This window comes from Brassica oleracea, chromosome C2 (assembly GCF_000695525.1).
Source record: "Brassica oleracea var. oleracea cultivar TO1000 chromosome C2, BOL, whole genome shotgun sequence".
Taxonomy (NCBI): Eukaryota; Viridiplantae; Streptophyta; class Magnoliopsida; order Brassicales; family Brassicaceae; genus Brassica; species Brassica oleracea.
This window is the reverse complement of record NC_027749.1, coordinates 15,140,493-15,164,533: the sequence shown is the minus strand read 5'-3', so window position 1 is coordinate 15,164,533 and position 24,041 is coordinate 15,140,493. Positions and strand designations below refer to the sequence as shown.

Here is a 24,041-nt window from a genome sequence, read left to right as displayed (position 1 = left end):
AAAATTCAAGAGAACCAGAACGACATTTACAAGTGTGCCGTGAAACTTAGGGGAATAGTTATGTATTCTTATTAATCATAAATATAATGTGCCCTTTATATATAGGGAATTACAAGAGAGATAAACCGTCGTAGAATAATGGAAAGACTAGAAATGAAATAGTACAAATCATAAGTTTAATGTAAATAGGAAAGTAGTCGCCTATGAGGAAAAGGAAAACGGCCGACTCTCTCTCTCTCCACCGTCTCTCTCTCTAGTGCTTGGGCCGGTTATGGACGAGCCGGTTATGGACATCCACAAATATGGTTTATAACACTCCCCCTTGGCTGTCATAACCATATAGAGATTGTAATACGCTTTGGATGTTGCCTCATTAAAACCTTATCAGGAAAACCCAGTGGGACAAAACCATGGTGAAGGAAAAAGAGTACAACACGTATTACTCCCCCTGTTATATACCTCACTGAAGGTCTTTCAGTCGACGCATCCCAATCTGATGCGTAAGCTTCCTGAATGTTGATGTTGGAAGTGACTTGGTGAATAGATCAGCTGAGTTGTCACTTGAACGCACTTGTACCACTTGGACTTCGCCGGCTTTCTGTAACTCGTGCGTGAAGAAGAACTTAGGCCGGATGTGTTTCGTCATGTCTCCTTTGATGTAACCGTCCTTGAGCTGAGCTATGCATGCGGCATTGTCCTCGTACATGATGGTTGGTGCATCTTTCCCTTCGGACATCCCACAATCAACTCGAATATGTTGGGTCATGAACCGTAACCATACACACTTGCGGCTGGCCTCATGAATGGCCAATATCTCCGCATGGTTGGACAATGTGGCCGCGATCGTTTGCTTCATGGAACACCATGATATGGCTGTACCACCATGTGTAAAGACATAGCATGTATGTGATCGAGCATTTTGCAGATCCGAGAGATAACCTGCATCAGCAAAACCAACTAACCCTTCTTTGGTTTGGTTAGGATAAAATAAACCCAAGTCTTTCGTTCCTTGTAGGTAACGAAGAATATGTTTAATCCCGTTCCAGTGCCTTTGAGTCAGACATGAGCTAAACCTAGACAGTAGGTTCACGGCAAAACATATGTCTGGCCTAGTGTGGCTGGCCAGATACATTAAAGCTCCTATGGCACTGAGATATGGCACTTCAGGACCAAGGAATTCTTCATCGTCCTTCTTAGGGCCGAATGGATCTGTGTCCAGACCAAGAGATCTCACGACCATGGGGCTAGACAATGGGTGAGACTCGGCCATATTAAAACGTTTGAGTACTTTTTCTGTATATGCCATTTGATGCACAAGGATTCCATCTCTAATGTACTCAATCTGTAATCCCAAAAAAAACTTTTTTTTTCCTAAATCTTTCATCTCGAATTCTTTCTTAAGATATTCAACTATTTGGGAGATTTCTCCAGAGGTTCCTAGAATATCCAGGTCATCAACATACACTGCTATGATCACAAAGCCCTGACCGAATTTCTTTATGAATATACATGGGCTGATCGGATCGTTCTTATAGCCCTCTTTCACTAGGTACTCACTCAGTCTATTGTACCACATTCGACCTGATTGTTTTAATCCATAAAGTGATTTGTTCAACTTTATACAATGTTGTTCTCGAGAACTCGATTTTTTTTTTCAATTCAATACCCTCTGGTACTTTCATATATATCTCATTATCCAGTGGACCATATAAGTATGCAGTTACTACATCCATTAACCGCAAGTCTAATTTCTCTCTTATAGCCAGAATTATTAGGAATCTAAAAGTAGTAGCATCCACCACAGGAGACTATGTCTCCTCATAATCTATTCCTGGTCTCTGTGAGAATCCTTGTGCAACAAGCCGTGCTTTATATCTCACGATTTCACCTTGTTCATTCCTTTTCCTCACTAAGACCCATTTGTATCCAAATGGTTTGATATCATAAGGTGTCCGGATTATTGGACCAAAGACATCTCTTTTCTTACAAGAGTTTAACTCCACGTTTATAACTTCTTTCCATTTAATCCAATCTGATCGTTGAGTTCACTCTAAGATAGATGTGGGTTCATGATCCTTGTTTATATCCATGATTTCAAGTGCTAGCTTGTATGCAAATATATCATCAATGTCGACATTCTTTCTGTTCCACTGTATCCCAGACAAGACATAATTGATTGATATCTCATTATTATCAGGACCTCCAGTACCTTGAAGCTTGGCGTCCCAAGCATCATTATTTGGCACCTTAGGACCGGCCATGTCTAGGGCCTTAGGTTCGGCCGCGGCTATGTCTCGGGTATTAGGTTCGGCCACGGCCATGTCTAGGGTTTCGGCCTCAGATTCAGCACCTTTCTTTGTTTTCCGAGGATTCTTATCTTTGGAACCTATTGGTCTACCACGTTTCAGACGTGTTCTAGACTCTGTAGCAACTTGATTGTGTCCCTCTTGAACATCAATACGAATTGGTGCATTAGCAGCTGGTATATATGACTTTCTTACTCTCTTTGGGTCATCAAAAGAATCTGACAATTGATTAGCTAGCTTTTGTAAATGTATTATCTTTTAGACTTCTAAATGACATTCCTGAGTCCGAGGATCTTGCCAGGATAAGGATGTTTGATTCCATGTAATTTCTTTTACCAGCTTATTATTGTCTTCCCCTAATGTTGGATGGTCGGATTCATCAAAGTGACAATCCGCACACCTGGCCTTAAACAAATCACCCGTAGTTGGCTCAACGTACTTAATTATTGAGGGAGAATCATATCCAACATATATCCCCATCTTCCTTTGAGGATCCATCTTTGTTCTCTGTGTTGGTGCAATTGGTACATAGACGGCACATCCAATTGTCTTAAGATGGGATATGTCTGGCTCGTGACCCGTGAACAATTGTGATGGGGAATATCTATGTTCACTAGATGGCCTGATGCGTATCAGTTCGGCCGCATTTAGAACCACATCTCCCCAAGCTGAGACCGGGAGTTTTGATCTCATAAGTAACGGTCTAGCTATTAGCTGTATGCGTTTGATAAAGGATTCGGCCAAGCCGTTTTGTGTATATACATGTGCCACAAAATGTTCTACACTTACCCCCATGGACATACAGTAATCATTAAAAGCTTGGGACGTGAATTCACCAGCATTAGCAAGACGTATAGTCTTTAAAGGAAAGTCTGGAAAGTGAGCTCTTAAACGAATTATCTGAGCAAGTAACCTCGCAAACGCCAAGTTGCGGGTTGATTAGAGACATACATGCGACCATCTCGTGGACGCATCAATGAGAACCATGAAATATCTGAATGTCCCATAAGGTGGGTGTATTGGTCCACAGATGTCTCCTTGTATTCTTTCCAGAAAGTTTATTGTTTCCTTAGTCACTTTAACTGGTGATGCCCTAACAATGAGTTTCCCTTGTGAAGATGCTACACACGTGAGATTCTTAGGGATGACTCTTCTTTCTTTCAATGTATGCCCATTTGTATTCAATATCAATTTTCGTATCATGTTCGAACCGGGATGGCCAAGCCGGTCGTGCCAAAGAGTGAAATTTTTGGTGGCCACTTTGTTTAATGTGGCATTGGCCTCTATCATATTGACTTTGGCATAGTAATGACCTGTAGAGAGCGCATGTATAGTCTCTAAGACTTTCTTATGGCCTTGGGCGATTTCAATGATCTGAAGGAACTCTTTGTTTCCTTCGCCCTTAGTCTCAATATGGAAGCCATTCATTCGGATATCTTTAAAACTCAATAGGCTTCTCTTTGAGCTCGGTGAATATAATGCATCAGATATCTCTAGACGCGTACCCTTAGGCAACAATATGTTTGCCTGGCCATAGTCTTCTATTAGGCCGGCTATACCTTCTATGGTACTTATGTTGGCGTTCTTAAGTGTTAGATTTATGAAGTATCTTTTGTCTCTTAAGATCGTGTGGCTTGAGCCACTGTCCACCACGAATATATCCATGTTATTTTTCATTCTTCAAAACAAGATTATAGAATGATACTTTAGAGACTTCATATCAAAAATCATTCATTCATTAAGTTTTAATAAAACAAGTTCAAAGCAATAATAAAAAACATAGAAAGCACAAAGCAATAGAACACAAAAGTTTGATGTCGAAATCAACTTGATTCTTTTAGACAATCTGAAGTTTCATAATCTATAAGATCGTCTCGTTCATGATTAAAATCATCTTCACCATCTTGATAGGTCATATGGGCTTCAGGATTCTTCCCTTTCAAACTCTTTTGGTAGAGGTCAACAAGATGTTTGGGAGTCCTACATGTCTTAGCCCAATGGTTACTCATTCCACACCTATGGCACACTGATTTGGTCGAGTTTTGTGGTTTAAAGGAGATACCACGGCCTCGGCCATGACCACGTCCAAACAAGTTCCTTGGCCACGACCAAAGGAGTTGTAGTGGCCACGGCCACGACCAAAAGAGTTTTGGCCACGACCATGTCCTTGCCATTTTCCACGGCCACGACCAAAAGAGTTTTGGCCACGACCACGACCAAAAGAGTTTTGGCCACGACCATGTCCTTGCTATTGTTCTGGACGTGGTTAGATTCTTTCTTTGCCTCTGTGGCCGCATGTGCTTCAGGTAGTGGGGTTGATCCAGGAGGTCTCAATTCACTGTTTCTCATCAACAATTTATTGTTTTGCTCAGCGAGCAATAGACATGAGATCAGATTAGCATAAGTTGTGAAGCCCTTCTCACAGTATTGTTGTTGTAACAACACATTGCTTGTGTGGAAGGTGGAAAAAGTCTTTTCTAGCATATCCTTAACCGTTATATCCTCACCACACAATTTCAATTTAGAAACTATCCTAAATAGGGCTGAGTTATACTCATCCACGGACTTGTAGTCCTGGATTCTGAGATTCCTCCAATCATACATAGCCTTTGGTAATATCACCGTTCTTTGGTGATCATATCTTGCTTTTAATTTTGTCCAAAGGTCTAAGGGATTCTCAATTGTCAAATACTGATCTTTGAGACTCCCAGTAAGATGATGGCGTATAATCAAGATAGCCCTGTATCTATCTTTCTCACTTGCATTATTGTCCTCGGTGATACATTCACCATGTCCCTTAGATTTCAGGATGAACTTAGCATCAAGTGCCCATTGTAAGTAGCAAAATCCAAGTTGTTGATTTTCGACATCTGAAATCATATATTTTATGCTTTAGATCTTTAAAAGTTATAATGTTTATGTGAATATGATGCAATCAGTTCATATGGTAATGATGCAAACAAGTCATACGGATGTGTTCATCAAACAAGCCTCACGGCCAAACAAGATATGTTCAAATCTAGCATACGGTTTCTATATGTTTATACGGTTATACAGCCTAGCATACGAGATCTAAATGTTCATTCGGTTATACATGTATGGTGCAATCCTAGCATATGGTTTCTAAGTGTTCATAAGAGTAACCGCAATCAAACAATCAAAACAAGCATCAAGGGGTTCATTCAGTCGGATCATATATTCTATCTAAGTGATTCAATTAGGTTTCAATTTAAAAAACACTTAATTTCAAACATTAGGGTTTCGATTTCAGTTTAGCATACGGTTTCAAAGAATCAATCTAGCATGTGGTTTCAATCTTAGAAAACATTAAGTCGGCTTCTATCAATTAATCAATCAGATTCAAGCATGAGTTTAGCAAGCCTAGCATACGGTTCTATGTGAACATATTCAATCAATCAATCAATTTCCATTTCAGAAAACATTAGCTAGGTTTTGAATAAGATCGAATCATGTCTTAGCATCAGGGTTTTAGATTTCATGCATAGTATGCAATATGCATACATGCGGTTAGGGTTTAATGTTTTAGGGTTTCGATTTTAACATGTAGAACATGATTAGGGTTTATCATAACATGATTAAGGTTTTATGGTTTTGATCTTAGATCATTAGGTTTTCGATTTAGGGTTTGAATGATTACCTTAACCTCCGATCGGGTTGAATGGACCACCAACAAGAGAAGGTCGCGAACTGGCTGAGATCGAGTCGCAAACGGATTGAAGCTGAGATCGGGAATGCGAACGAGCTGAGTATCTGGTCGCGAACAGGTTGCTTGCTGAGATCGTCGCGAGCTGGAACAAGCCGAGACCGTTTGTCGCGAGCTGAGATCGGGTCGCGAACAAGGATCGGGATTAGGGTTTGCAATCGGGATGAAGTTCACGCCGGGATGGAGGTTTACGCCGGTTAGGGTTTATCGCCGAGAGCTAGGGTTTAGGTCGGGATTTTTAGCTTAGGGTTTTAGAGAATCGTGCTGATAACATGCTGTGAAACTTAGAGGGATAGTTCTGTATTCTTATTAATCATAAACATAATGTGCCCTTTATATATAGGGAATTACAAGAGAGATAAATCGTCATAAAATAATGGAAAGACTAGAAAGGAAATAGTACAAATCATAAGTCTAATGTAAATAGGAAAGTAGCCGCCTATGAGGAAAAGGAAAACGGCCGACTCTCTCTCTTCACCGTCTCTCTCTCCAGCGCTTGGACCGGTTATAGACGGGCCGGTTATGGACATCCACAAATATGGTTTATAACAAAGTGGTTGATTTTTTTCCGTGATTTTTTCCCGACTATTGTATCTATTTCCAACTCGTACCAAGTGATATTTATCGTTAAATCGGATTAAGGTATGTATCCGGTTTAACACACTTCCGCATATAATTCTCTTACATTAGTAGCAAAGCATTTGGATTTGGTTCTAACATGTTAATGTTCTTAGTAATCATGGATGGAAAGTAATGTGTCAGTTGTGCTCATTCATTATGAATTGAAGAAACAGAACAAATAGTGTTTTAAATGATTTAAAATGGAAATGGTGAATCAATGAATACATAATGAAATAAATTAAAATTTTGCATGTGTTCATTATAAGGATTTTTTTGTTTCCAATTGGAGTTAGAAAATAAACTCCACCTCCAGAAATTTAAACACCACATGATGAAAATAGTCGATTCCAGAAGTTTCTATGTTGATTAAAAAAATTAAAGAAAAAGTTCATTTTTGACTTTGAAATGCATTAGTTAATTACCTATGAGAAAATATAATAATAGTGTTGGTTAGATAATGTCTGCTTTGTTTTATTAATTTTATGTTGTGTATCTTTTATGAAATAAAAATTTAGTTTAAAAAATATTGTAATTTTATGAAAATATTTTGTTAGAGTGAATGAGTTAATTTTTAAAATTTATGAGTAAAAAGTGTCATTTGTAATATTAAAAGAAATTTTAAGAATATTTTCTTTTATAGAAAAATTAAAGAAATACAGTACATCAAAATTTTGTCTTTATTTTTATTTTTTTTTACAAAAAAATAAAAGAATATATCGAAGATGGCCTAATAACTGTCTCAATTTTAATGGTGAACCATGAAAATGGGGGGCGAATCTAGACATAAGATTTTCTGGGTGCGTTAAGCTTATAAAACAAAGAGAGTTTCTTATCTTATCTGATAATTTCAACCATTTTACCTTACAGAATAAACAAAAATTGAAAAAGTAGTGGGTATGCAAACAATGTGTTGGTTGTGGCTTCTCCCCTACTGCCCCCTCATGTCATATCAGAAACATGTCCAAAAACGCATTCTATTACGAAGTTTTCAAAATTCTACAGTTTAAAAATGTTCTTTTTAAAAAGTAAACTTGAAACTTAACTTCAAAACTATTTGTATTTTATCTTATAGTCTTTATATTTTTTCATAATTAATTTAAATTCATACAAATTTTGTAAATAACTAAGCACATATATAAAAATATTACAACAGTATTAACTAATAAAATATTATATTAAAATAAAAATTTTAAATAGAAATAACATAATTAATATTAAACATAAAAAAAAAACAAATTATTCCATAAAACTATTTTCATAATGCATATATGATCACCTAGTATATTTCGAAGTAAAAAGTGACTCTCTTTATTTTTAATTTGTAAATCACAAACTAAAAATTGCTGAAATCAGGTGATCTTAAACTTGTAAATACATTTGATCTAAACAAGAAAGTAAAAGAAGAAAATAAATATTGCTAAAATACTTAACTTCTATCAATGACTTTAAAACTAAGTGAATACATTCGATCTGATAAAAAAGAATCGTACGAAATAGAAATCAAAACAACAACCATCTTCGGTTACATAAAATTTGTTTGAAAAATATTTTGGAGATTTTGGAGGTTCTGGATCAAATTTATATGACTACTAGTGTTGTAATATTTAAATTTGTATAATAGTTATGTCTTTATGTAATTTTTGAAAAGATTTTTTGTTGTTAAGTTTCTTTTGTATTGTTGTTTTCTAAATCAAGTTTTAAAATATTTTAAATCTTATTTTAAAGTTTATTTAATTTTATGTGTAAAACTTACATTTATAAAAAAAAAAAATTTATGAGATATGAATTTTTTTAGGATTAATACGATAAACGAGAAAATATTTAAAAAATATATATGTGATGTGTAATTGTAAAGACCAAAATGCAAATAAAATTATGAAACTTAAATTTAAAGTTCTGAGAAGTGAAACTTTAAATATAGAGTTTCACTAGTTTTTTTTTAGAGTAAAAAACTTTATATTTGAAGTTATAGAGTGACATTGTTTTGGATATTCATAGCTTTACATGAATTAAAAAAATTTACATGAATTAAAAAAAAAAGATTTAAGCTAATCTACTCATGTTATTTCCTAGACATTTTTTTCCTAAACATTTATTTTCTGGTAATCTTTTTTTCCCTAGACATTTTTTAGTTTACCTAGAAATGATAACGAGATTATGTTCATCTACTAATGGTTATTCCTAGACATTTTATTTTTAAAGAATGTTAAATTAATTCAACCAAAAAAAACTTTTGGTTCCTAGACATTTTATTATTGATAGTTTGCCTTCTTAAAGTCAACCGACAAGAACAAGCGGGTCAAAATTTACCTTCTGGCTTAATGTTCCACGTTCAAAACATTGATATGTAGTCTTTACTTAATTCTATGTAATCAAAAAGAAAAAATTATATGTAATTAACCACCACAAAATCTCATAACATCATCCACTTCAAATTTGTGTGGACTTGGCCTTAACTTTTACTTATATATATAATCAACCAACACAAGTATTCTTATTACATCATCTACTTTTATCTGAGGGGAATGGCTGGAGAAGGGCAAAGACGTAGATGGAGCCTTCAAGGCAAGACCGCACTTGTCACCGGTGGAACCAAAGGCATTGGGTTCGTAAACCCCTCTTCTTTCGGTATACATCTTAAAAGCAATGGTGACAGATTCTTTTTAATATATGCTGTTGATTTTTGAAATTTTTAGGCATGCTATAGTAGAGGAACTTGCAGGATTTGGGGTAACAATACATACATGTGCTCGAGACGATGCACATCTCAACGAGTGTTTAAGCAAATGGAAGAATAAAGGGTTTCAAGTCACTGGTTCAGTCTGTGACGTATCGTCCTGGACCGAAAGAGAGAAGCTGATGCAAACTGTGTACTCTTTGTTTGATGCCAAGCTCAGTATCCTTGTAATTAATCTCCACCCTATATCATTTGATTGTTTTAATTTTGTGTTGTCCTAATTAAGAAGGACAGATCAAGTGTAACACTTTTAATTTGGCAGATTATCTTTTTTAAAAATTGGCTGATTCATGTCTCCGGTTGTATTCTTGTTATTAGATCAACAATGCTGGCGCAATCCGGTCAAAGCCAACAATAGAGCATACGGCTGAGGATTTCTCGTTCCACATTTCGACCAACTTGGAATCTGCGTATCATTTTAGCCAGCTTGCACATCCTCTGCTCAAGGCTTCAGGGTGTGGTAACATCGTGTTCATATCCTCCGTTTCTGGGGTCGTCTCACTTGGCATCAGCTCCATCTACAGTGCCACAAAAGGTACATACTGACCAGTCGCGAACGTAGATGTAGCTTTTACTAGGTGCATAAAGTTTATAACTGGATCACTGGGTGCAAATATAATAATTTTTAAATTTTCACCTTATATAATAATCAAAAAGTGAAACCAAAAAACCACTCAGCTCAATAAAATAATTTTCACCGTGATACTGTGATACTGACTCACTCAATAAGAAACCAAAACCAAATATCAGAAAAAGTCCAAAACCCCTCTCTGTGTGTGAGTCTTGTTACGACAGCTCACACTAGATCGTCAGTGTTCTAAAATATGATATGTGTTAGCCGGATGGTGAACGTATATACAAACATTGTAGGGAGTATATACACAGTAAATACAAATAAAAATAGAATATTTAGTAATTAAAGATAAAGCCAAAATATATATATCGTAACTTTATATAATTTTAATTATTTTTAAGCTAAAATAAATATTATCATTTCAAATGTATATATTGAGATGATTTTTTTTGTTCAAACCGGATGTGGAACAAAAAATTACATTATAAGTTTAAATAGTTTGGACAATAAAATACAACGGCCACACGTTTATCTCCCGCACTGGTACAAACCTTTGGTATAAACATATGAATTCATTCACATTTTACAGGTAATTTGAGTATTGATCTTTCGTAAACATGCCCAGTAAAATAATTGTCTTTTTAATATAAGTAAGAGATTCCAAAATAGGTAATGCCGTCTAAATTAACCGAACTATGAAATTCGGTATGTCATGCTTCCGTATAACGATAGATGGCCCTTGGACGGCCGTATGGCATAGCTTAGAATCATGGGTAGCTCTCGGCAACCAAGTGTATGATTGGTTTTGAAGAATCTCTAACGCGCGCAAGTATCTAACATAGATATCTCAAATAAAATAAATTAAATAAATCTATAACAAATGGTAAAATTCATCCAAACTTTTTTTATTTGAGACATTATTAGGTACTATTTGAGAAATCCATCTAACTAAATATTATTATTATTATTATTATTATTCAGTTTGAAATTCAATCCACTTTGTATTTTATTTTAAACTACATTTAAAGTAAAAATTCTATAATTATCTTTATATCTCAGGAAAATGCATACCTCAAAATAAATACTTGATCTGATCCAAAATATTATACTTGAAATCAAATATTTAATTAAGATGAGCAATATTTCATTTATTTTTCATACATATAAATTATAAAATGACTTAAAACTTATAAATAAAAGAAAGAAATATTTACAAGCTGTTATCATCTGATTATTTTGTAATTTTTTTCTATTCGTGCATGAGAATGGAAAATCATCTAATTTAGAATAAATAAATAAAATTTAAATTAAATAAATTTTATTTTTAATTTTTTTATTAACTAAAGGCATTAATAATAAAATACAATTTAAATATTTCTTTTTTTAAATAAAGAATGATACATTGAAAGTTACTCTATATATAAAAAATGACGAATTAATAGAGATTATATATTTATTTGTATTGTAGATGCTCTTACTCTTTTTTAGAGAGTCCAATTTGACCTTTATGGATTGTGTCATATTACCTTTTTGTTGGATTGAATCTTTTCAATTATATTTCTATGCCAATCATGTTCTATGATATTTGTTCCAGTAGGAATGAGATCAGACTTAGACCTATATTGTTTTGAAAATTAACTTGTTCGTTCATGTTCACATCATAAACCAATTACGTTAATATAAAATCCACCGCTCAAAAAGGCAAAGAATGTGTTCTGCTACACAAAATATGAATGTCAATACGGTAAACAAACAAGGTTTTATAACACATTAATATGTGTGTACATAGGGGCAATGAATCAGCTAGCAAGGAATTTGGCATGCGAGTGGGCGAGCGACAGCATAAGGGCTAATTCTGTAGCTCCTACATTCATTGCCACTCCACTGGTTGATAATGTGAGATACAATTATTTTTTGAAGATATGCTCATTTTAGTTTGATGATATTTTGATTTCTTGCGCATTGGATGATGATTTGTAGGCGTTTGATGATGAATTTAAGGAAGTGGTAGAATCAACAAATCCCTTGGGGCGCATAGGAAAACCAGAGGAGGTAGCATCGGTGGTGGCATTTCTTTGTATGCCTGCAGCTTCTTACATAACGGGTCAGACCATTTGCGTTGATGGAGGTCTTTCGGTAAATGGCTTCTCGTATCAGCCACAGGCTTAATCCCAACCACCAAAACAAATAAAATTGAAGTTCAGTAATAAGTTTGAGTGTTCAGACTTTGTATCCTTCGTATGATTATGTTTTTCATTATTCCCTCTGTTTCAAATTAGTTGATGTTTTTAAAAAATAAATAAAATTAGTTGATGTTTTAAGGTTTTTGCACACGTTTTATGAAATTATTAATTTTAGTTCATTTTGCATTAGTTAAAGTCAATCTAACAAATAAAAAATAATTCAATAGAATATGATTGGTTAAATATACCAAACAACATTAAGGTTTTGCATAGAAATCTTTAAAAAAATAGAATGAAACAAAAATACAATCTTAAAACATCAACTAATATGAAACAAAGAGAGTAGCATCTCTGGCTGAGTCACCATTTTTGTTGTAGGACTTGAATTTCTCTACTATCTCCTGAGTGTTACTGCGAAAGCGCAAGTAACAAAAGACTATTTGACCAAGAAAAGAAGTTAATGAGTGATTTCAACATATGTAATACTCTTGTTTTTCATATATATATATGATGATTAGCTAAATAATTGATTCAAAATATTCTAAAAGTAGTGAACACAATATTTTATATGTTCTGACATTAGAGAGGTCAAACTTTGTAAATTATTCAGGCCCATTAGCCTATTTATCTAGGGGTTTTAGCTAAGATAAAATTAATTTAAATACGTGCAAGTCAATTGTGTTTGGAAACTTTGGCTGCACTACAGCACGAGTACCTCTCTCTTTCTCATTTATGAATGAATCAAAACCTTCTTTATCTTTGTGACAAAAGCTAAAGCTTTCTTCTTTTCTTTATTTTGCATGTCAGTAAAGCTCTAGTGAGGTATGTATTTTCTTTCGTTTATGTGTCAATAAGAACACAACTCTTATCTTGTTTTGAATCTGTAACATGGTATCAGAGCACCAAGAAGCAGATCTTGGATTTGTATCTCTTGTTTGCGCATAAAATCATCATGTGACAGTTAGAGATTGTGGAAGCCATGACGGTGCAGGAAACTCAGCCAAGGCAGGAGACTGAGGAATCTCTACTTGCAAAAGGAGGTGCTAAGACAAGAATCCGGACAGGAGAAGCAAAGCCAAAAGATGAGTATTTTTCTTCATGGGATTATGAGGGGCTCACTGCCTATGCTTGCAAACAAGCTCTAACAAGCCTCAACATCAGAGGTTGTTGTTTTGAGAAGATTCCAAGAGAAAGCACAGAGTTTAACAATACCGGTTTAAACACACAGGAGTAACATTTGAATACTAGCTTTGAACTCATGAAGCAAGAGTTTAATCGGATTGTGCGACTGGTTTTTGTTGCTGTGTCTAAGATTGTGGTTGAGAAATGTGCTTCAAAGCTATCTGCAGAAACTAAGCTCGATTGATGGGGTTTGTTTTCTGAAGTACAATCAGTGTTGGACTTTGGCAAAAGATTCATTTTATTTGAGCTTGGGAGTGTTAGTGGTTACAGACTAAGTATTTGGTAAAATGCCAGATGAAGAAGTTGATAATGGCTAATGGATATGAAGTAGAGAATAAACAGGACCGTTTGGTAGATCTGGAAATAAGAGTTCTTCTTCTTTCTTCATGAGACATGTTAGCAGAATTAGAAAGGTAAGAGGAACCTTGGTTCTTAGTGAAACAAATACGCCACAAATACCTCTGAGTGAAAATGTTTAGATTCTTCAAATATCAAGGGAATACCTGTAAGTGAGACATGCGATACTCTCCATGTATAGACCTGAATAGATCTAACACCAAGTTTCTTCTCCATGTATAATAAATAGCTTTCCTACATCAAACTACCTTCGATTATTCATTTTCCTGTCACAGCCATCTTAGTTTGCGTCCAAACTCGGACCCTTGATTTTACCCGAAGCCAAGTTTGCGTGAGAGTATTAGAGAGCTCAAGTCCAAAGAATTTTTCATGCCCATTAGCCTATGTAGGGTCATTGCGTTTTGATAATAAAAATGAATCCTTGCTACTGTCAAGTTTAACATTGGTAATTGTAATATTTGAGATTCAATCTAAAAGACCAGTTGACACTTTACTTTTATGAGTTTGATATTAAGCTAAGAACAATAGATGGTTTTGATTTCAATAGTGACGTAGGAAATAAGTAATGAAATGTTGTAATCAATTTTAAACAAGAAGCTAGCCTAGGATAATTCATCGGGTGATGATACTGAGCCAAACAATTATTCAAGCGCGATGAGATGCAATCTAGAACTCGGATCACTCATGCCAGAACAACCCACTGTCGTGGCGTTGTTCCCTCTGCAGATTGATCTTGATACCTAAGCTCTCGCTTGGAACAAGATACGATAGCAAGCCTTAGAGATCAGGTCCGATCAGTTCACTTAACACCCTAATATCTACTTTCGCTGATTAGGGATACTAAGCTCATTCATAATTAATCCAATAAGCTCATTCATAATTAATCCAACTGTCTTCTACACGGTTAGTGAGTTGATTAACTTAGGTTCGAACATTAGGTGATCAAGTTAATGCAAGCAGTAAGAGCTATATGAATGAAGACACTAATGAGATCGCTTATCTATGTTTAGCTCATGTGATCAAACACACCCTAAGCAAGCTTGGCCGACTACTCGATCATTATGCAAGATGACACAGACATGATTTCTGAATAATACTGCATATAAAATAGAGTAGAAAACAAAGAGTTCAGGATAATCTTCTCTAGATGAGAGATGGAGCCTTCTCCCTTACAAGTTGCAAAATCGCCAAATACAATCTAGAGTTCTTGCAAAAACTAGTGTCCAAAATAAAATAAAGATAGAGGCGGCTTTTATATGGAGGCGTCCTAGACTTCTGAGTAAGGAATAGGAGATTAGGATAAATCTTTGAAAGATATGAAAACTTCCATAAATGTCGGGAACAATCGTCTGGCTTCTTCTAGTGGGATCAATCGTCAGACTGCTCCGCTCGGTTGTTCTTCGGGAAAAATCTCCAATTCTTGTTCCTTTCTTCGCACTTCTTCCTTTAGCTCTTTAGTCTACTCCAGACCTGAAATGACTTTAAAAGTACTTGACTAACTCGATAAAACATTGAAAACCGGTTAGAAAGCATATACACAATGGTGCCAAAAACACCATATATCAATTCCCCCAGACTTAGATCCTTGTTAGTCCTCGAACAAGGCAAGTATCAAGAACATGGAAAAGGTTTGAAAGTGTGGGAACTCTCCTATTTCTCAATAACCATACCTTAACCACGAATTTCTGAACCATACAAGCAGGCAACTAAAACCACACACTTTTACTAGAACCTCACTGATCGTTGTTCGAAGATTGGCTCCATACTCTACATCTCAAACCTGAAAAAACACACTATCGAGACAGAACTCCCTATGTTCATTTAAAAGTGGCGTGATCCTCTTATCACATGCATCATTCATGGTAGACGGGCTAGGTGTGAACAGGCTAATTTATGTGAAGCTAAGAGTGTTTAGGGGCTACCAATTTTGTAGTGGATGCAGGATATCGCGCAAAATAGCAAGGGAGGATGGATCCATTGACGTCCACAACCCCTCACTCGTTTTGTTGACTTCTGGAGCTATCGCTCCGTCTGTTCCCCTGCTCCCTATTATTGGTACCAACTCTCTTTGTCCTTATCGCCCTGTAGTTCTCTTTGTATCGGAAAGTGAGCTCTCATTCAGAATCTCAGTCAAGCATAAACTCTTCCTTGTCTAGCTCCGACTGAATTAGCTCAAGACTGTTGACGTCCAACCAGCTGTTGACGTCTGTTCGTTTTACCCCTCCTTCTCCATCAGTGATCTCATATAAAAGAATACACAACAAATTTTTTTTTCTTTGAATACAAAAGATGAGATCAAGATGATGGTGTGACGGAGAAGGAGATGATGCATGGAATGATTTGTGATGGCGACTCTGCTAGTTCTCCCTTTTTCCTTACTGACTGTTCTGGAGCAGTTGTTCCGACTGCTTAAACCGATTGTTCTCCTTGTTCGAACCCTTGCAACGATAACGAGTAAGGGGTTGGGTTGATCCTTTCCTCTCCAATCTTTTTGCACATATCTGCACATATGAAACTGAAAACAGAATGCATGAAGGTGGAATAAAGGCTTAGGTGCAAGGTTGGAACTAGCTAAAAATGAGCTAGCCACTCAGGATCATCAAGATGGATGAAAAGAATAAGAAGTCCTGAGTGTAGGTCTCGTTTCCCTGATATAATGCCCATAAAAAGAGGAAAGTTCAGTCAATATTAGGTTCAAGTTAGGTGGAGTTAAGTCTACCTAGTGTAACCTGATCGGCCGAAAACTTCAGGAGAGTCAAGTGACTACAAGAGAACGTGAGAGTAACGATTACCATTTACGACTACATATGTGTAGTCGTAAATTAACTTCGACTTTACGTCTAAGTTACGACTATGGTAAAGTTCGTCGTAACTTAGACGTAATTTTGCTACTAATCGGGTTAGTCGTAAATTGGTCATAAATTAACTTCGCATTTACGACTACAATTTCAGGTAGTCGTAAGGCAGTCGTAAATTTACGACTAAATTACATCGAAAATCTACTATCTGATTAACTACCAATTTACGAGAAACGTAGTTGCACATTGGTGGTTAAGTTATTATCAAACGTAAATTCGTTGTAACATTGTTACCTACCAAAATCAAAATTTCCCTATAAATATGATCTTCTCCCTCATTCTTAAGATGCACAAAAAAAAATGAAAAAGAGTTAAAAAAAAATGTCTAGAAATATCTATGAGCTTCGGAGTTGGATGTATGCGCATAAAGATTCAAGGGAAAGAGTAACAGAAGAATTTCTCAATGGAACAGAGATATTCATGTACCAGACCGGACAGACGTCTCTCACACTGGAAACGATTAAAATGTTTTGTCCCTGTCGTAAAAGCAACAATACCAAGTTTGCTGCTAGTGAAACGGTTTGGAAACATATAGTAAATATAGAATTTACTCCACATTACCATATCTAGTTTAACCACGGAGAAGGTGATAATAGGAATGAAGCTAGTAGTAGTAATCAGGTTGAAAATGTTCATAACAGAGATGAACCACATTTGCCTTCTGAAAGTTGTAACCTTCAAGGGGATCATATGGTAGATCATAATAGGATGCATGATATGATTACAGATGCATTTCGTAAAACAATATCAGTAATAGAGGAGGTAGAAAATGTAGAGGGGCATAACTTGGATGCAAAAAAAAATTATGAAATGCTAGCAGCAGCTAATGAGCCAATTTATGAAGGTTGTAGAGAAGGTCTTTCTAAATTATCATTGGCAGCTAGGAAGATGAATATCAAAACTGATCATACCTTACCTGAAGTTTGTATGGATGCATGGGCTCAGTTGTTTAAAGAGTATTTGCCTGAAGATAATCTGTGTGCTGAATCTTATTATGAGATTCAGAACCTGGTTCATAGCCTTGGCTTACCTTCTGAGATGATTGATGTGTGTATAGACAACTGTATGATATACTGGGGAAAAAATGCAGAATTGTTAGATTGTAAATTTTGAAAGAAGCCACGATATAAACCGCAAGGACGAGGGCGGAATAGGGTGTCGTACCAGCGGATGTGGTACTTACCTATTAAGGATAGACTGAAGAGATTATATCAATCTGAAAAGACGGCAGCAGCGATGAGATGGCATGCAGAACAAACTCAGAAGGAAGGGGAGATCAATCATCCTTCTGATGCAAAAGCGTGGAAACACTTGAATTCGGTGTACCCTGATTTTGCAAGCAACCCCCGCAACGTTTATCTTGGGCTCTGCACAGATGGCTTTAGTCCATTTGGAATGTCTGGAAGACAATATTCGCTTTGGCCAGTCTTCTTGACGCCATACAACCTTCCAATTGTCTGAGTCGTACATTTATGTCTGATTTACGACTAACTCGTTTAGTCGTAATATTATGACCAATGAGCCTCTAATAATTAATTACGACCAGCTTCTAACGACCAATCGGTTTTCGAAGTTAATTGGTCGTAAAGATCATATTACGACCAACTAGCTACTAATATTGTAGTCGTTAAGGGCTTGTTTTCTTGTAGTGAGTGAGATAAATCAGGAGTGTTTCAGGCCCAAGTGTGGATCTTTCGTCACTGCTAAGGTCACTGAATAAGAAAGTTAAAGCACGAGGTGGTTAAAAATCATCACATAATAGGGTCCTAATTCCCACAAGAGTTTGGACTGACTCGATAAACTGACTCAAACATAAAAGCCAAAAGAAACAAAAGGGAGATTAGATTCACACAATCGCCACCCCCAGACTTACTTCACACCATCCCTGGTTGTGAAAATAAATCGAGGAAAGCTAAACAAACCAAATAAAAGCGAATAGAAATAACAGGTTAAATAAATTGTTCAGATGGATAACACAATGAGAATAGATGATGGGGCGGGATCAGTCTGACTCCCGCTTTAGGAGTGACCAGTTGTCCTCATGTTTTGCGGTAGGCGCTCTCCAGCTGCAGAAGATCCAACCAGTTCCTTTCCTGGGCGGTGTGATTGCTGCAGAGTGTGCTCCTGCGCGGAAGTTCTGCCCTCTTGGCCACCGAAACAACCACCTATGATCGCCCTAAGGATCCTCTTCATGAGGCTGTTGTTCTTGCGCTGGAAATCAACCATCCAGCGCGATATGTCGCATCGTCTGCGTCATCATCAAGTGGGCCTAGATCATACGCAGCGTCCTCGTCGGGTGTGATGTCCTCTACATCATCCATGTTTTTATCAGGGGGTGTTGCTCGCGGATCGGTGCAAAGGAACTCCGGGTCAGGTAAGAAGCGGATGTTCTCAATCGAGCTGAAGTTCGTGAGGTGGGTTTGTGGAAGTATGAAGTACAATACATTCTCCTCCTTATCCATGAACCTGTATGTGGTCTCATCGCAAAGGATGTGACACGCGATCAGGTAGGGAGTATCCACATACTCAATGTTGTAGTTGACCGCGTAGGCGCGGAGGTTGATCCCGAAGTGCTTGAAGAGAGGAGTGAGTAAGCTACCGCAGCGATCCTTTTTTCCCTTCGGACTTGTTCTCGGCTCTCATCAAGCAGCCCCGTCGCGTATAGAACATCCAAATGAGATGGTACCCAGGGTTAGTGTCGACCGTCTGGACTGGAATGTCTCTAGCTCTGCGGACCTCGTCCTCAAGCCCCGAGTACAGCATCTGCAGCTCCCCTTTTGTGACCTTCGATGTCTGATCCTTAGCGAACAAGAGGTTGGAAACCATCTTCGCAATCACCCTTAGAGTAGGGTTTCTGATCTGCGCTGGTACGCCTTGCAGGATGTGAAAGTGCCGTTCGCAATGAGGTCCCAAAAATGATCCGTCGGCGAGAATTTGTTGATCACCGCTACCTCTCTACGCTCGTCCAAAATCTCATAAATCTCGTTGAGCTTGTCAAACGAGAGAGAGCAGAACTTGCCATCGGCCATGAATGATAAGGAACAGCTCTCATATGTTGGCTTGGCGGGGTCGTCATACCCGATGTGAGCTGTAGCGAGCACTTGCCGAACGAGGTCTGGGTAGAGCTCGTGCGTTTGGTAGCAGAGCGGAGCAATCTCCATGGCGTGGAGAGTTTCAAAGACATCAGTGTCGAGACCAAGGGGGACAAGAGTGTCTGCGTGACCAAAGCGGGTGGGGAGGATCTCGATGTCGAGGAGTGAGTTGTAACGTTTAGCAGACTCCTTATCCCATCCCTCACAGTTAAAATCGAGGAGCATCGGGTCGTCGATACGGATTGGCTGACCCTCTTGGTCCTTGCGCGGCCATGGGTATGAAGCCGGAGCATTGTGGTTTGGAGACCTCACATAGTTCTCGCGGGTGTTCTTTGGGATCTTAACCGACCTTTGCTTGGTCAGTGGAGGCATCTTGTTTGGTTGAGAGCTGCAAAAACAGAGATGAACTCGAAAACCAAAAGAATTAGAACCAAAAATTTGAGAATCGATGGAGTTTAACAGTTTTGATTAGGGTTCTTTCTTAAAGGGATGCGTTTGCGGCGAGTTAGTGAAGTGGGGAAGTGGAGAGAGTTGGGCTTTAAATAGGCAAAACCCTAAACCGCTTCCTCTTCTATTTTTCATTTTTTTGGGTCCGAAACACTTACCTGGGGAACAGGCGTTAGGTTGTTCCGCAACGGGAACAGTCCTTCGGTTGTTTCGACTGAAAAGTTCGGGTTTTCTTGTTTTTAATCTGCAAGTTAGTTTCTAAAAATTTAAAAACGAAAAGAATATGCTATATGTACTCACCAGTGGGTTGCCTCCCACCAAGCGCTTGGTTAAAGTCACTAGCTTGACTTTGATTAGCCTATTAGGCTGAGGAGAGATCACTTAAGGGAATTTCTTCACCTTCTGCGATAGTTGAGTCAACCAGATATGGCTTGAGGCGCTGACCATTAACAACGAACTCTCCTCCCTTTGTGTCCAGCAATACAACAGCTCCATAGGATCGAACCTCCTTGATCGTGAAGGGTCCAGACCATCTCGATTTCAGTTTACCAGGGAACAGCTTAACATTGGAGTTGAACATTAAGACCTTGTCGTCTGGTTCGAAGCATCAACTAAAGATCTGCTTGTCATGGTAGGCTTTGGTCTTCTCCTTGTAGATCTTGGAGCTCTCTTAGGCGAGGTGCCTTATTTCTTCCAGCTCATGGATTTGGATGGTGCACCTTTCCATGGCTGATTTAATATCAAAGTTGAGAAGCTTGACAGCCCAAGCCGCCTTGTACTCTAATTCTACAGGGAGATTACAGGCTTTTCCATAGACCAGGTGATAGGGAGTGGTCCCGAGAGGTGTTTTGTAGGCTGTTCTATAGGCCCAGAGAGCATCATCAAGCTTGAGCAACCAGTCCTTGCGCGAGGTGTTGACTGTCTTTTGCAGGATGTTCTTGATCTATCTGTTGGAAACTTCAACTTGACCACTCGTTTGAGGGTGATATGCAGTCGCTACCTTGGGCTTCACACCATTCTTCTTCAACAGCCCTTGGAACACCTTGTCTATAAAGTGTGTTCCTCTGTCGATGATGACCACTCTAGGTACTCCAAACCTTGGGAAAATGATTGAACTGAACATCCTGGTCACTACACGCGCAACGTTAGTAGGGCTGGCGATCGCTTCTACCCACTTGGAGACGTAGTCCACAGTAACCAGGATATACTCGTTCTTGTATGAAGGAGGGAAAGGTCCCATGAAGTCGACTCCCCAACAGACGAATACTTCCACTTCCAAGATGTAATTCTGAGGCATCTCGTTCCTTTTACTAATGTTCCCTAGTCGATGGCATGCATCACATCTAGATATGTAGGCGTGAGCATCCCTGAACATAGTTGGCAACCAGAAACCGGCTTGGAGGATCTTTGAGACTGTGTTGAATGTGGCGAAGTGGCCTGCATAGGAAGAACCATGGTAGTGGTGTAGGATCCCTGGAATTTCGGCTTCCGAAACACATCTTCTAAAGATTCCGTCCTTTCAATGCTGATACAAGTATGGTTCATCGCAAATATAATACCTCGCCTCTCTTAGGAATTTCCTCTTCTCATTTCCGGTGAACCTTAGTGGTTCTTTTTCAGCTGCTAGGAAATTCACAATCTCAGCTTCTGAATTACTGCAACGAACTGTTCCGTGACGCTAGAGCATTTAGCAGGAGTGCTCAAGGACTATTCCGTGAAGCGTAGATCAATCGCGTTGACATATTTCACTCGATGTTCTTCATCGAGAACAGTGTCTTCCTCAACTTTCATCCTTGATAAATGGTCTGCGACTCCATTTTCAACCCCTCTCTTGTCTTTTATCTCGAGATCGAATTCTTGGAGCAAAAGAATCCATCTCAAAAGACGAGGTTTAGCATCCTTCTTTGCGAGCAAGTACTTCAAGGCTGCATGGTCAGTGTGCAATATCACCTTTGATCCAACCAAGTAGGATCTGAATTTCTCAAATGCAAAAACAATAGCCAGAAGATCCTTCTCAGTAGTTGCATAGCGGCACTGAGCCTCATCCATTGTCCTACTTACGTAGTAGATCACGTGGAGCTTCTTATCTTTTCGCTGTCCAAGCACTGCTTCCACTGCAAAGTCACTTGCATCTGTCATGATCTCAAAGGGAAGGTCCCAATCTGGTGGTTGCACAATTGGTGCACTTATTAGAACTCCCTTGATCGTGTGGAAAGCGGCTACACACTGGCTGTCAAAATCGAACTTGATCTCTTTGCAGAGCAGCCTTGTGAGTGGTCTTGCGATTTTGGAGAAGTCCTGGATGAACCTCCTGTAGAAACCTGCATGACCCAAGAAGCTCTTGATCCCTTGTACTGTTGTTGGTGGTTGCAAGCTCATCATTACTTCAATCTTTGCCTTGTCAACCTCAATACCCTTCTCGGAAATCTTATGTCCTAGAACAATCCCGTCTCTGACCATGAGGTGGCACTTTTCCCAGTTGAGCACAAAATGTTTCTCCTCACACCTTTGGAGTACCCTGCACAAATTCGACAAACAGACATTAAAGGAGCTTCCATAGACGCTGAAATCGTCCATGAAAACCTCTATTATGTCTTCGATTAGGTCAGTAAAAATCGACATCATGCAACGTTGAAATGTAGCTAGCGCATTGCACATGCCGGAAGGCATTCTCCTGTACGCGTACGTTCCATATGGGCACGTGAATGTCGTCTTCTCCTGATCGTCTGGATGGATATGGATCTGAAAGAAACCTGAATAACCATCTAAAAAGCAGTAGTATGGGTGGTTAGCTAATCTCTCAAGCATTTGGTGAATAAAAGGAAGTGGAAAGTGATCCTTTCGAGTAGCCGCATTCAATTTTCTGAAATCAATGCACATGCGATGTCATGTTACTGTTCTAGTAGGGATCTGTTCATTTTTTCATTAGTGATTACAGTAATCCCGCTCTTCTTATGTACAACATGAACATGGCTAACCCACTTGCTATCAGATATAGCATAAATTACACCAGCTTCTAGAAGTTTCATTATCTTTTTCTTAACAACATCTTTTAGATTCAGGTTTAACCTCCTTTGATGTTCCATAGAAATCATCGATTCATCTTCTAGGTGTATCCTATGCATGCATAAATCAGGTGAAATGCCAGGTATGTCAGCTAGTGAATATCCTAATGCCTTATGATATTTCCTAAGCTCAAATAAGAGCAATGCAGTTTCCACATTATTAAGTTCAGAGTTCACGATGACAAGATATGTGGAATTCAGGCCCAAGAATGCATACATGAGTCCCTTGGGAAGGGATTTGAGCTCAACCTTCGGAGCCTTCAGCTCGCTCTAAGCATCGTCGAGCTGTCTTGACGGATCAGTCGATTTCACTAGGGAGGTTGTTCCTGTTGGATTGTTCGGGTTGTTGTTGTTTGCCTCCCCCAGACTTAGATATGCCACCCTCCGGTCCATAGTTCTTGCGGAGTCGAGCATCTTGATATACCATGGATTTCACCCATTTTCATCCATGGTATATAAGTATTTTACTATCTATATATTATATATTCTATCCTATTAGGTAAGTTTTCAGGTTCATGAGTATCTTGGAGTAAAGTGATGATTATGGAGCATTTAGAAGCTTAAAAGAGATTTTATCTGAGCTGACCATTAGAGGTCGATACGAAGAAAAAGCAATCGTTCGACGCACATCCAGTGCCATCGATCGATACAGAAGAGAAGCCTCGATGATTGAAGATTATGATCGATCGATGTACATCCTGTACCATCGATCGATGTCGAGACGCGAGATGCGTGACTTGGTTCCAGCCGACTTTAAACCCAAGGCTTCACCAAATTACAAGATTACCCCTGACGAGTTTTTAACCTAATAGTTATATACTTGCCTAAGTGTTAGGAGGCAGAAGAGCTTTTGGCCACCATTGTATTCTTATTTTCAGCAGAGAGTTTTAGGAGA

The 24,041-nt window shown here is 38.2% G+C and overlaps 1 protein-coding gene across 1 annotated transcript; it reads left to right on the top strand.

Annotated features, from left to right (window-relative positions):
* Positions 1-9,166: 9,166 nt before the first annotated feature.
* On the top strand, positions 9,167-12,224 carry LOC106325798 (tropinone reductase homolog At1g07440-like). The gene is made up of 5 exons (XM_013763846.1): positions 9,167-9,256; positions 9,348-9,555; positions 9,707-9,923; positions 11,752-11,858; positions 11,943-12,224. The coding sequence occupies exons 1-5, from the start codon at positions 9,177-9,179 to the stop codon at positions 12,129-12,131; spliced, it is 801 nt and encodes a 266-aa protein (XP_013619300.1). The 5' UTR covers positions 9,167-9,176; the 3' UTR covers positions 12,132-12,224.
* Positions 12,225-24,041: the final 11,817 nt, after the last annotated feature.